This window comes from Mastacembelus armatus, chromosome 3, assembly GCF_900324485.2.
Source record: "Mastacembelus armatus chromosome 3, fMasArm1.2, whole genome shotgun sequence".
Lineage (NCBI taxonomy): Eukaryota > Metazoa > Chordata > Actinopteri > Synbranchiformes > Mastacembelidae > Mastacembelus > Mastacembelus armatus.
The window spans coordinates 834,603-849,531 of record NC_046635.1 but is presented as its reverse complement, the minus strand read 5'-3'; the positions used below and the strand labels follow the sequence as shown (position 1 = coordinate 849,531).

General features: G+C 43.3%; 2 protein-coding genes across 2 annotated transcripts; one reads left to right on the top strand and one right to left on the bottom strand.

Annotated features, from left to right (window-relative positions):
* The first annotated feature begins 220 nt into the window (after positions 1 to 220).
* On the top strand, positions 221 to 3,814 carry LOC113138102 (immunoglobulin superfamily containing leucine-rich repeat protein 2-like). The gene is made up of 2 exons (XM_026320250.2): positions 221 to 357; positions 1,425 to 3,814. The coding sequence occupies exon 2, from the start codon at positions 1,434 to 1,436 to the stop codon at positions 3,582 to 3,584; it is 2,151 nt and encodes a 716-aa protein (XP_026176035.1). The 5' UTR covers positions 221 to 357; positions 1,425 to 1,433; the 3' UTR covers positions 3,585 to 3,814.
* Positions 3,815 to 6,086: 2,272 nt separating this feature from the next.
* LOC113138296 (receptor for retinol uptake stra6-like) lies at positions 6,087 to 13,556 on the bottom strand. Its single transcript, XM_026320614.1, has 17 exons — positions 13,447 to 13,556; positions 13,056 to 13,122; positions 12,819 to 12,904; positions 12,582 to 12,721; positions 12,208 to 12,374; positions 11,851 to 11,958; positions 11,256 to 11,323; positions 10,587 to 10,666; positions 10,436 to 10,497; positions 10,188 to 10,350; positions 10,014 to 10,089; positions 8,330 to 8,460; positions 7,970 to 8,087; positions 7,766 to 7,867; positions 7,121 to 7,284; positions 6,837 to 6,974; positions 6,087 to 6,325 (listed from the first exon to the last, which is right to left on the bottom strand). Exons 1-17 carry the CDS (start codon positions 13,554 to 13,556, stop codon positions 6,087 to 6,089), a joined length of 2,019 nt encoding a protein of 672 aa, XP_026176399.1.
* Between the last annotated feature and the right edge of the window lie 1,373 nt (positions 13,557 to 14,929).

Sequence of the window (14,929 nt, the reverse complement as noted above, 5' to 3'; positions counted from 1 at the left end):
GTATGAGCCCTACGATTCGTCAGAGTGATGTTAGTATCTCATAAACAGCCCTCACATCAGTAGGCATCTCTGCTGAACTGCTTGTTGGTCCTTTCCCCTTTAAATTTTTTGGAAACGTCGATGCTGTTCTGTTCGGAGCTGAGGGGAGGAGAGGATGAGGACAGGAGGGGCCGATAACTCAGAATGACACATATTCACAGGAGAAACCCCGGAGAGGACACGCGTGTTTGCGTCATGTGGAGACAGACACACGGCCTCCCTGTCAAACTTCAGGACAACATGTAGTCTGGGCTGCTCCGTCTGGAAACACCGACTGACGTATTTGGGTTTCTCTCCAGAAATAAAACACAACCGCAGGTAAGCTTGGCGCACAACTTATGGCCGTTAACGCAGAGCTGAGGGGTCTTGTCTCCTCCTGGCACCAATGTCCAACTTTGATCTTCCTGTGTGAAGTCGCGTTGACGGTTATGATGCTGATCCTGCAGCTTGAAGTGATTCCCAGCGGTTTGCAGGTCAGACCGATGTAAACAAACGGAGCCTTTCAGCACCAAGGACAGAGCACCGGAGGGTGCTGCGCAGTTTGAAACCAGGGGCGTCACAGCCCTGAGCCTCACCGGCTCATGTTAAATAAACAGCCATACATGTCAGTTTCTCATCGGGCTGTATCTTCAGAGCTGCAGAGCCCAAATCGAGCCGGACCGAACCGAGTGATTGTGCACTTTTCCCCGTTTTCCCAGACACCACAGGGCCCCATGTACCATCACTGAGGCATTTTAGAGGATTGTCACTAAAAACTCTCAAGACGAGGATGGACAGACATGTAGGAGACAGAAATAGTCAAATCAGAAAACCCTTAATGACAAAATGAGGTAGATGCATAAATACTAATATGGGAATATGTCCCTTTAAATAAGGTAATAAAATGAAACAAACGACACTTAAAAATGTGACAGCATGCAAACTAAATCTATATCAGAGGACTGAAGAAATATGTTCGTTTTTTTATCTATTTGAAAACTAGTGTTTAAAGTTTTAGAATCCAAACTCTAAAAAAAATATTGTCTGGGCTCCTTTTTTATTTATAACACAGACACAAGCTCCACCCAGTCAGGCTGGAAACAGGCTGGAAACAGGCTGGAAACAGGCTGGAAACAGGCTGGAAACAGGCTGGAAACAGGCTGGAAACAGGCTGGAAACAGGCTGGAAACAGGCTGGAAACAGGCTGGAAACAGGCTGGAAACAGGCTGGAAACAGGCTGGAAACAGGCTCCATCTCCTGCTAAAATGACCTCTCTCTCTTCTGCTCTACTGCTTCATTACTTTCCATGGACAGCTCTGTTTTTCTTCCACTATCATCAGTTTGTGTTAATGTGCTAAATCAGCTTTAACCTACTGACTGAGATGGATCTTCATATTGTTTTGCAGGGGCAGAACATGGCAGCTGCAGACTTCCTCTGCTTCACCTTGTGGTTCGTCACCGTCTTCACCGCAGGACTTGGCTGCCCTGAGCTCTGTACATGCTCTCATCAATATGGTCGTCACTTTGCTGAATGCTCCTATAAAAACTTTACTCAAATCCCAGACGGTCTGCCTCCTAATGTTCAGTCTGTGAGTCTCTCTGCTAACAAGATACGTTCAATAGCATTAGGAACTTTTGACAATATCACCCAGGTGGCCTCACTTTGGATGTCCCACAATGAGATCATCTCCATCGAACAGGGGACCCTCGCACCCCTGGTTCATCTGCGTAACTTGGACATCAGCCACAATAAAATTGTCAACTTTCCTTGGGAGGATTTGCAAAACCTCAGAGCTTTGCAGCTGCTGAAGATGAACCACAATCAGATGGTCTATCTGCCACGGGATGCCTTCTCCAACCTCAAAGACCTGAGGTCCCTCCAACTCAATAACAACGAACTCACGAGCATCACAGAAGGAACGTTCGACGGTTTGGAGTCCTTGTCATATCTGCAGATTCATAACAATAACTATGCGTGTACCTGCTCCCTCAGCTGGCTCAGAGACTGGATTTCAACCACCGTCACGTCAGTCCCAGAACAGAGTTTGATCATTTGTGAGACGCCAGAGGAACTTAAAGGGGAAGTGATTGTGAAATTGCCTGATTTAAAGTGCACAAGACCAAATGTCACGATCCGAGTCGAGCCAAACACCCATAACACAACTTTCTATGAGGGCATTACACTGATCCTGACCTGTGAATTCAAAGGAGACCCACAGCCACTTGTCATGTGGAATATTCACAGCCAAAGCCAGAAGAAAGAGGCGGCTTTGTCTTTCACTGAGGAAGATTCGGCAGAGTCAAACGAGGACTCCTTACTGCCCCATGGTCCTGTCAAAGTTTTTAATAACGGGACCCTGATCATTTTAAATCTGAGGAAAGATGACGCCGGCAACTACAGCTGCTCGGCCACAAATGAGATTGGCAGAGCTGAGGAATCTGTGTCAGTGGAGGTTTTGGCTTCACCAAAACCAACATCTATAAAACCAGTGACCACATCCACTTACACTAACACACACCCATCAACGCACCACACAGCAAACGGAGTATCTGCCTTTGAGTCAGGGCCTCTGTCAGATGAAAAGAGACAAGACCCCACGAATATCGCACCGACTTTCCCTCCCGCTCTAGAGATTCATTCTAAGTCTTATGAGGAGCCAACAAGTCGCCCAGCACACGCCAGTAAATGTGGCTTGACAGCTAATACAAGATACATTTCTAGCCACGTATTAAACGGGAGCCTGGATGATATCAAGCCCTACACATTTGATTTTGGTGTCATTGCATTAGGGGTGTCCGAAACTGAGGCAACGGTGCGACTAAACCCTCTCCTCATACCCAGAGATAAGAGCGCCAATCGAGCCGACGCCGGCGCCACATCTGGGAGCTTCGACGCAGACAGCGAAGAGCATCGCGACCTTTCAGACGTCTCTGAAAAGGTCCATTCCAATGGGTTGTATCTGTGCGTCACTGCTGACCGCAAAAACTCAGCCGTGCAGTGGTCCAGGATCAAGGAAGGGGTCTACACGTATCAGTTCAGTGGCTTACGTCCCGGCACCAACTACTCCCTGTGCCTGACATACAGAGAGGAGGACTGTGAGGTCCAGGTGCTGTTCACCACCAGGAGGAGGGTGTCTAATCTGCTGATCATCATCTCAGTCAGCATCTGCCTCCTGACCGTGTCCACCGTGCCTCTGCTCGGCGCGACCTGCTTCCATCTCGTGTACAAATACCGCAGCAAGACGTACAAGCTGATCCTGAAGGCCAAAGACCAGTACCACATGGAGAGGAACCTCACCGTGAACTTTAACATCCACGCACCTCACACCGAGTCTCAAAGGAGGATCAACGGCAGCGAGATGGACGAGGAGGGGGAGGACACCGAGAGTGGCGACGGAGAAAAAGAGGCAGATACAGAAGAGAGTTTGGTGACCGAGTCATTTACTTTGTCTCAGTGCAGGGGGACGTTAGACGACTGTGAGGTAAGGTCCGAGTATAGTGACAGGTTGCCTTTGGGCGCTGAAGCAGGGAATATTACCAACAATTACAAATACCCAAACCAGTAAATGTTGACTGCTTCTTAAATCATTTGCAGTCGGGCAGGCTACTTTGCTCCAGGCTCCAGGAAGCTTTGCTGCAGGAAGCCTTCCTCATAGTAGAGTCTACAGAAATAGTTTAACATTTTTGGGAAACACACACATTTTCTTGCTTTAGACAATGTAAGATCTAAACATCGATACCACTTTATGTTTGTCTGACAGACAGGAAGCTAAAGGCATTACCCAGCTCACTTAGCTTGGCCCAGAGACTGAAACAGGGGGAAAGACAAGCTTCCTAACAGCTTCAGCTTTGAATTCCTGTGAGGCACAGACACAACAGGGGTTTTAAATGTGCATCTGGATCCAGATATGCATCAAAACACACATGGTGACAGACAATCACAAGGTATAACCAGCCTACCTTAAGTCAAGGCCACACAAATTCAGTAAAATTAACCTTATTAGAAATAATATGATTCATACAAATACCATTGATAAATGAATTGAATGAATTGATAAAAGTGATAATATTACAAACTGTCCCGCACTAACAAGGGCAGCAAAGCTTCAGGCAACGAAAGTGAATAATGTCTGAGCTAAGTGGGAGGGATTTTTTAATTTTTAGGGTTTAAATCTAAGTTAACTGTCCTCATCAACACAAATATCCATAAACTGATCATTTTACTAAGTTTATGGGTGTAAACTTTATTATCGTTTGCTCAGAGCATCTTCAACAGCTGATGAGTGAAAACAGCTGTGCTGCAAACTGACCTGCCCTGTGGAGTCAGGAAAAAGACGGCTGACAGCAGATCACTGGTAAAACACAGCTTGGGTCAAAGTTTAAGTACATGGGAATGTGATGACAAAGCTTTGCAGCCATATGTAGGAACTAGCACGGGGGCTAACTAACACACCTATACTCCGCTTTAAACTAGTCCGAGTAAATTTGTGCTGTTGTATTAGGAGCACAGTAGATACAGAAACTCTATCCTCCTATTAAAGAGTTTAAATGTTTAGAAAAACTGTTGTTTTAAAGAGAAACCAACACAGGTATGAGCTTTGTGTCCTGTTATACTGTGAAATCCTGTCCAGACAGCCGTGTTCATGTTGAATCAAACTGAATGACTCTCTGTGCTGCTGCTAAAACGTCAACAGTTAGTTCAGTATTATACAGCAGGCCTCTTGCAGTGTACAAGCACCTCTGAGTGTGTATGTGAAGCCCTGTGCCCAACCCTGTTTAGTTTCCCAGAGTCCTGTGTAAGAAGAAATGCATGCTGGGTGTTCTCGTGAGCTGCAGTACGTAGCCTATGTCTCGTGTACATGTTCTTGAGTCAAGTGCCGTAATAACTCTTGGTCTGTGTTTGCTGCTGTGTGTTTTCTGTTATGAACTCAAATAAAAAAGGGAATAATATGTTTTTACTAAAGTGTTGAAATGTCCTCACTAACTCACCTTCTTATCCTACGTGCCTCAATAAAGTGCTGACAAAACTGTTCTGATTGGTTGGATTTTCTGTCTCCACAGTTTAAGGACCAGCATTCAAAATAATCTAAATAGTCACGTGACTGTAACACAAACTATAAAATCAATAGTGTTTATTAAGTTTAGAATTTGAAACATCAAATAAAGCACAGTGAAGCAAAAATATATCTACAGATAAATATTGTCAATGTGAGGAATATGACTGAATCAATACATCCAGGATTTGAATATCAATTAAAACAGCACACAGGAAATAAAAGGCATCACGTAACAGAAAACCTGTTTTAAGATGCAGTGACATTAATATTTCATCCTATGACTCATCAGTTATTAAAGGTTAAATGCAAGTAGAAACTGATCCATGTACAGATTTTAAGATACTGTAGTAAATTATAGCACAGGAACTAAAGTCCAAACTGCAGAAAACATGAAGTTCTTATGATTTTTGATGAAATTCCACCACAGCTCAGACACAGCATATAACCAGCTGACATGGCTGGATTAGCCCTGGGGCAAAAATGGCCTTTGACCTCTCATTGATACCCCATTCCAGTCCTGATGCTGGTATTGATCAGCACTGTCAGTCTGTACACGGTGCATGTTAGTATGAAATTCCTAAGAGGGCTCTAGGCCACCGCACATTCATGACACGATTGAAGATGAATGTGATCAGTAGCTGGGACCATGATTGATGCCCCCGTTGTCTTCTGGGTTAGAGATCATTTAGAAATCTTTAGCTTTTATTCACATGTGAATTTTAGGGTATCATGCTCCTTAAGCAGTCTGTCATGGAGGACACACACATCAGCAGCAGATATGGGTCAGATGAAGTGAAACTTTAAACCTCATATCTGAACTGACCCACATTAAAAGCTGTCTGGGTAAACCCTGACTAGTATTTTAGTTTATTCTAAGGGTGGATCATCTAAACCATGTCAGTGAGGCTGACAGTATGAGCCAGACCTTCTCACAGTGCTGCACATTCAAATCTGATTATGTTTGGAATATACTGCCAACCACTCTGTTTAGATCAGGGACCTCAGTCCGTTTTATTCTTGGTTTGTTGGGTTCTCAGCGGATGCGACCGGCTGAGCTGCTGGCCTGTCGGCTTCCTTCTTGGAGCTGTGGTTGGGGGTGCCGTTCAGCACGCTATCTGAACTTTGCCGTGTCTGGAAGTGCTTCCTGGAGCCCAAGAGTGATGGGTTGTTCACCAACGTATAAAGCAGCTGCCAACGAGAGCGAATCCTCTGAGCGCCGTTTGCATCGCTCAGCCTATTCTCCTGAATCCCTGAAACCACGGAGCAGGCTGTCAGGGCAGACCAAGACACCGGTCCATGAATGTCCTGCATGTCACTTTCTATGTGCATGTACAGTTGGACAGTTTGGGAGAGTCTAGGGTTTCTTAGACAAAAATACAATCAAACCTCCTCAGTCTCATTTGGGAAACTGATGTGAAGATATTTTGGGTAAACACTAATTAAAAACACTTTTCATTGTTACACACGTGTTGAACATTTCCACTGGTTTTCACTGTAACATGAGTCTGTGTGTTTATCATCCCAATAGCATTCATCAGAATTTTGTGATCCCTTGATTTTTAATCTATATAGGTGAGAATTAATAGTCAGCATAGCTCCTGACTGCATCCTGTAGGGTTAGTGCTAACATCAACACGTTACACTACAGATAAACTCACGTGGTCTCTGCCATCCCCATATTACAGCAACGCTCAGCCCACTTCAAACATCAGAAAAAGGTTTTTGTATTTTGTGTGTCTGTGTGTGGTTCAGGGTCTCTACCTTTCTCTGCATCTCTTATTTTCTGTGCAGCTCTGCCACTACCAACCATCATGTCCAGCAGCAGCCCACAGAAAGCCTTCATCACTGGGTGCGACTGGCTGACCTCCACCTTCAGGAAGCTGGTGTAGTACTGGTAGGCTGGATGGGGTCAAAGGTCACAAAGCAGCACTGAAGTCAAACTGAGGCCATGTCCAAAGAAATATCAAGTCTGTGCCTACTCATCAACTCCAACCACACAACTTAAACTCGTGTGTTTGCCACAGCCTGATAACAGACGTCTGTACCTGGGTCACAGGACTCTGTGGTGCGATGCAACAGACTGATGTCAACACGACCGAGATGGACGATGTTGTACAAAGCTGTTATCACCATTCTCCATATCGCGACGATCTGGCCCAACACGGTGTTGGCCAGGAACAGCAGGTACGTCAGGAGGAAGAGACTCTCTCTGGAAGTGACAGTAAAATAAGATGTTACCTGGGCAGAGAGGTGCTCTGACCCCAACAGGGCAACACCCATGGTCTTTAATTGGGTAAAGGGGCATGACGCAGATTTTACACAAGACAATTTACTGCGCATTAATATGAACTCTCATTAAATGTCATTAGCTTTAAGAAAAATTTGTGAAGGGAGTTTGGACCTTGACCCCTTCTAGAGGTTAAAAGTTGTGTTGGAACAATACATACTGTATATCAGATCATTTTATTGTATTGTATCAAGACAATTATTTCTCCCGTAATGCTCTCAGGTTCAAGCTGCTTTCTAGTTTTTAAATGATCCAAAGATATTCTGTCTATATTTTATTCTTAGATCAATTCTGACATGCCCTGTAGAATAGAATTAAATGCCTATCACAAATGAAATTAACAGATTTAGCTGAAAAGCCTGAACTAGATTCCAGTAAATGAGCTGAAAAAGGCTTCACGTGCCTGTTTTTCAAGTCTCTTTGTCCAGCTTCCTTTCTGATGAAAGCAAACTTGGCAGCCACATGTTGAAGCAGCGTAACCAGCACCAGTGTGACCCAGGCTGGCCTGATGCAGGACGGATGGAAAATATGAAAAACATAAACATTACATCTGTTTTGATCAGCAATAAGGACATGAAAACAACGATACGCAAAGTTGTCAGCTCACCATGCCTTTCCTGCGATTTCAAAGACAATGACGTTACGACCGTAGAAAACGGGGATAATGATCAAAAACACCAGGAACAAGAAGCAGATGAAAAAGACAACAGTCTGGATAACTATTCCTGCCAACGCAGCACAGACACAGAGCAGTTAGAACCTCAAACTCACATTTCCACAAAGGAATTTGTTCGGTGAACAATAAATTACAAACATGTCGCTCAGTTTAGCAGTGTGGGCCACTGATGTGTCTTTAGGGCACATGTTAGATCAATTCAGTGTTTTGTTCTTTTCAAAGGAGGTAAAATATTACACGCATTATTCTACAAGTTAAAATGAACATTCTCTCATTTTACTTGAGCTTTACCAAGGCAGACGATGGCAGCCTGGTATCCTGTCAGGCCCATCCAACAGACGATACCAGGCTTGGACGGGCTGATGGTCTTCTGGCTGTTAGAAAAGTAGATGTCTCCCTTGTATAGTCCTTTCAGGTTTGACCTGAAACAAAACCAGTGACACGTCGTCTTCAGATAGAAAGGACCAGGAATCTAATCTCACCGTGTAACAGAGCAGCAGACAGACACACACACTTTGCTGATGAAGATGGATTCACACACTTTATACTGTTCTCAGAGGAAAATATTGTAAATTCAACCAAACAGTGAAAATCCATTATACTGTTAAAGGTGACCAGTGGGTCCAAACAGACCCTAACCCAAACTGAGCCCTGTGACCTATTGTCATGTTTGTTATTCCAGAGACTATTTTTAGAGGGTCTCATTAAACAGTTTAACCGTAATTGAGTAAATGATCCATGATTTGACAAAAAGCAAAGATTATAGAACAACATAAGAAAATAACTGAGCTGCTTCATCGAATATAAATCAGTTAAAACTATAACAGTTTTAAATGATGGGGTCAGAATAAAGTGATAATGTCATGACACCAAGAGGGGATTTGTTTCAGTTGGACAATCTCAGCCATTAACACCTTTTACATTTATCACTATTTGTGTGGCCACTTTAGGCAAAACATCTGAATAATTCTTCCACTGTCAACAGGCAACTGTTTGCCCACTGGTTCCCACATCAGCTTTTATAAAGAGATAATATGACAACAGTCTGTTTCCAGCTCGTTAAACTTCCCCTGACAAGTGGCCAAACAATAAGCGACGTCTCTTTGTGTCAAAGATCTGGACCCGAACTCAGACAAAGAACTTTATTTACACAGCACAAAGGAGAGAAACTCAAACTAAAGTATTTACATGGAACGAGGATTCAGGAACAACCAGGGAGCAGGTGAGTAGACACATGGGAAAAAGTAGTATGGTCAGGGAGACAGGGAACCAGGAAACACAGAGACCAGTGAGTGGAACACTGGAACTAGTACACATGGAGAGACAGGTGAGTAGCAGATGCTGGAGAACTTAACTTACAGGACACACAGGGAAACAGGTGAGTGTTAAGCCAGGAACAGGGATCCAGGGAACACAGGAAGGAACCAGGATGAGGACATGGCGAACAGGAAACAGACAAAAGTCCAAGGAAATAACAGGAACTAGGACTCTGATGGGAACATACTGAGGATTGACCGATGAAGCCACCTGGATGGGTTATGAAACATTTCAGCCTTAAAACGGAAAGTCCAGTTGCCATAACTCAACCTCTAGATACTGAGGACAACAAGACCACCAAGGTCAACAAAGGTTACAGTGCAATCTGACTAGTAGGTGAAGTGGAGGCCTGGCTTAAATACCTGATCCACCTGATGCCTAATGAGCGTCAGGTGTGGCTCATCAGCTACTTGCCCAGGAGAAGACACACACACACACACACACACGCACACCCTCACACACACACACACACACACACGCACACACACACACACACACACACACACAGACAGGCAGGAGAAACCAGGGAACACAGGAGAAAGAAATCAAGGATAATGAGAACATAAAGCAACCAGGGACTAGACACAGGAAATAATATAAAATAAGAGTCCCAGACAGGAAACAGGACCCTGGCACTTTGGGGTTTTACTGCACTCACCTGTGAAGTACCATGGACCTCATGAGCATGATGAGACTGACCAAACAAGACAGGGTCACGGCACAAACGTAGCACACTAACAAGCAAAATGGTGAGAAAATCAAAACAAAAATAGTGTTTTATTTTTTCACACTCAGATTTTGTTAAAACAGCCAAAACAGACCCAGAACTTACCTTCCAGCAACCAAGTATAGAAAGTCACAATTCTGACGACCTCCATTCTGTCGTCTGACAGGACGATCCCAAACCCGAGCAGCAGGAAAGCGATGTTCTCATCGATGCCAGCGCGAACAATATGGAGAGTGGGGACCACCAGGACGACTAACAGCAACACAGTCTGGGGGGGTCAAACAAAGTTCTGGAGACAGCATGATGCATTTATGCTGCAGAGACACCCAGCAGTAAACCAGTGTTTGACTTACATGATAGATGGCCACAAAGGAAACAAATCCTGATACTGCCAGCTTTAGTGGAAAACAAAACACTGGAAGGCAAAGTCAGTCATGATTTATCACTGTCACTTGGGATGGACCATGATTTTAAACTAATATCAATATGTATGAGGGCACTCACCTTTTTCAGGTATGTAAATATAACTTTTAGGCACCTGTAGTAATCTCTCTGCCCACGCTGGTTGGTCTGTTGTTGAAGAGCTACAGAAAATCATCCTGTTATTCACACGCAGTATCAATCCTTTTCCTTCGAGCTTAAATTTGATGACAGTGAAGCACATTTTAAGGCAGGTAGACTGAGCAATACTCTCATACAGAGAATATATTAAACATCCCAGTAAAACCAGTTAGTCCAGTAAAATGTTTTCATTTAGTAGTTATTTAGTTCATTCATTCATTTTCATTCATTCTTAACATCAATACATGCTTGTATTTATTAAACTTAACAGTGGCAGCCATGCTGCATGTTTCTACAGTAGCCCAGAATGGACAAACCAAACATGACCCTCCCTCACACCTGGAAACACACCTGAGCTGTGAGGGGTGTTTGCATTCTGCAATCTCACCACTAGATGCTGATAGGTCTTTCACATTATGGATTTCATTGTTAAATATGTTCTTGTTCTCATTAAACTTATTCATCATTGGGAGTGGTCCCAATTATTTTGTTATCAAACTCTAATTATCATGAATAATTAAAACCTTCACCCTGTTTCACCACAATGTCTGCTGAGTCTATTCAAACCAACAATAACGTCACTGTCACATAAAATCCCTTTTCTCCATTCACCTGACAGCTGAGGACTTTTTCTTGAGAAGTAGCTTCACATAGTCGCTGTAGTAGCTGCTGTCAATGTCCTGTGAGCGAGAAATATAGACTTAATAGACTTAATCGTGGTGATTATATGTGAGAGTGGGTAAAGGATGTTAGCCCTGTAAGGTCAGGACCTCTGTCACAGTGAATCTTAGGCCTGATTGTGACAGGATGAATATTATTTAGCGGAGCTGGGGATTAAACATAAACCAGTTTTAACAAATAATAAACAAGTAGAAATACCAGAAAAAGCTAAAGGTGATATAAAAATCACATGATTACTGACTGAGAATTTGTTTAGTCTCCCCACAGTAGAGAGAGATGACACTGAAACAAATGGCCTGCTGCATTAAGATGTTTGGAAGGATGAAGGATCAGCTCTCTGGTCATAATAAGCTCAGAGAGAGTTAAACCCACTCTGTTCAAATCAATGTCACATTTTACATTTTTATCATCATTTGTACCAGAGCCAGTTTACATGTTGGCTTTGACCTGCTGCCTGCTTCATGACAAGACAAGCTGTACTTTTGTGTTGGCTGAATGTCGACGTGTGCATTCGGACTTTTCCCACCTCGTCAGTCTTTGGGCCTTTGACAAACAGCAAAGGAAACTGCACACAGAGATACACAAGGCAGGCCAGCTGGGGAAGACTTGCGAGCAGAGCGTAGTGCTTATAGATCTGTGAAGAAGAAGATTGAAGGTCTTTTAAAGGATTGTTCACCCACAGTTTTAATGGCAGTGGCAATGATTTTTATTAAAGGTTTGCATTCATGTGATAGAAGGATAGATTTGCTGAAATATTCCTGGACTATAAATCCTGATATAATTTGAGAATAGGATATAAAATTACACATAGTATGACAAAAGATTTGTTTTTTACCTTGCCCATATTTAATATGGACCAAACAACATGTTGTTGGTGTCTCACCTCTGGAGTCTTTGGACAGTCGAACCTCTGCCACACCAGGACTCCAGCGTGACTGAAGGAGAGGAGGGTCCCGAACACATAACCTGCTTTGTGCTGCAGGGTGCCACACACCAACAGGGGGTAATACAGGACTGGGTAGTAGAAGATGGCTATTATCTTCATGTACTCTGACAAAACAAAGAAAGGTGTGATTCTGTTAGACACTGCTGTTGCTCCTGAATATACTGTAATGTAAATCAAAGTCCCTATGCAAACAGGAAGTATTGGTGATTATAGCAGTGTCTGCACCAGAGTCTTTTGATATTACTGGGTGGGAGGTTGGTACAATCAGCACTTCATGGTTGAGCTTATGAGCAGAGGCTCAACCAAACTACCTTTCATTTCCACTGAAGTATCTCTGGAGAAAGGCAGTGGGTCCGGGGCGATCACCAGCACTGACAGCTTGCTGAACATCAGTCCAAACACAGCCATGACCAGCCCTTTTTGCTGGGTCTGGTCCAGGAAGTTGGTTGGACTGTGAGATGATGCAGGAAAACTAGTTAATAAAATTTAGAGAATAGGACAAAGCTGCAATCTGAAGTCCTATTTAACTTTATGCTTCCCAGATTTACCTGAAGACACTGGAGGATCCTCTTGTAAATCCTTGGCATAGTTTGTTTTTCCTGGTGAGAACTGCCAGGATTAACAAGACCCCCAGCTGCAGGGACAGAAGAAATCCATCAGGGCGTCTCAGGTCTCACAGTGCAGCACTCCCACAGTACATTATAACAGCATATTGCTGCACAATGCAAACAGCAGTGAAATAAAGTGGATATGGTCTTTTGTTTTTTTAACTTGAGCATACTCACAGATATTGAGAGTACACATATGTGGAAGAGTCTGTCATCTGCTGTTGGGTCACATGGTAAAATAACTCTGTGACAGGAAGAAAATTACACAATCAAACCTGTGACAAATGTGTAGAAATGTCCTAATCCAGAAATACCCTCTGCACTAACACATAAGTACGATTGTAAAAATGTACAGAGACACAGTCCAAGACCGGATTTCATCTCTGAAATTGTGCACAGCTTAAACAGCTTAAACCACCTGACCTTTAAGGAGAGTGGTCAACTCATAGAATTAGCATTAACAGTATTATTTAAGACAATAAAATGTCAGATCTTTTCTTATTTGTTTTTACACATAGCCCCTTCAGTTCTAACTTAATTATCGGTACAGGGATTATTTCATACTCACTCTTTGGGTGGTTTGGTTGGCTCTGCGTTGTTTGAGTACCAGTCTGAATAGTCATAGTAGGAATATTCAAAAGGCTCAAACTGGCCCTTGCTCTGATTCGTCTGAGTCATTTTGGAAAGTTAGTGGACTCTGAATCCTCTTCCTAGTCACAGATGCTCAGTTCTGACCCACACAGGTGGTCCGGTTTGTGCGGTCAGGTAACCTCACGGTGGTCAAACACCCCAACACGTTCCAGTCCAGCTAAGAACCAAACACAGCAGATTAACGAGCGCACAGAGGAGAGCGAGAGGAGAGAGAGAAGTGGAGGGAGAAAGTGACCCAGAGTGACCCCTGATGCATTTTAAAGTTTCTCTTAATCAGAGATTATTCGTCTTACATCAATATTTTAATTTGTCAAAAATGGTCTATGGTTCAGAAATCATGTATACATTTATACATAGAAAGTAAGTTGTTGTGTTCCTGAATTCATCAAACTGCTAAAAGTATAGATTTGGACTTGAGAGGACAATAAAATAAGGTCTGAGAAGCTGGTTGAGGTTAAATCCTCAATGTCTGCAGCTCAGTAACAGAGCCCAGCACAGATCTGCTCCCTGTCCAAGCCCAACAATCCATCAGCTGAAGAACCAAGTCGTTCTAGAAGCGTTTTGCTGTCATTTTGGTGCATGTTTGTTGAAATAAAAGCACTTTTGTTGAGTAACATGCGTCTCTCGCTGCCTGTTACTTCAGTGACTAATCCTATAAGAAGATGAAAATCTCCCATTCGAACAGAGGCAGCCTTTGTATGAAAAGAGCTTAGCAAAGGCCAGGATGAGAATGCTGATTGGTCGACACATGAGGTAAAGCCTCAGTTTAGGATTATTCAAAACTTTCTTTCCAAAACAAGAGGAGGTGTTGCAGGGTTACTGGTCCAAGCACAGATCACAGACCTTCAGCTTCTCCCACATTCAAACATAAAGATGAGCTTATTGGTGCAATTAGATCTTTGCGATCCAGGCTTGTGCGTCAGAAAGAACATTTAGAAGCACCAGACTTCTCTGGGAGTTCACAGCATCTTAATCTGGGTCTGTGAGATCACTCATGTGACAGAGGCTGCAGAGCTGATCAGATCAGATCTGACCCCGGGACTTTCTGACCATGTGGACACCCAAGTGCCTCCCATAGGATCCAACATGCTGCTATTTTAAAACCCACCTCTGATGTGCTGGAGGCCAATTTATAAAGTTACCATAATTACAGACTGCACTCTAAGAAAAGCTGTAATTTCATTTTATTTTACTTTTAGTTATATTTTACATTGTGAGTTCAAACATTGGTTTACAGGGCCAAAAAGGCATTTGGCATCACTAACACCTGCAGCAGGTACAAAGTGATATAAAGGGATATATTTTCTCTCATTGTAATTGTTTCTTGCAGTAACTGGAGCATATGAGCACGAGGAGGAAGAAATGAGCCACTGAACAAATGAAGGAAAAAGGTTTTGGTT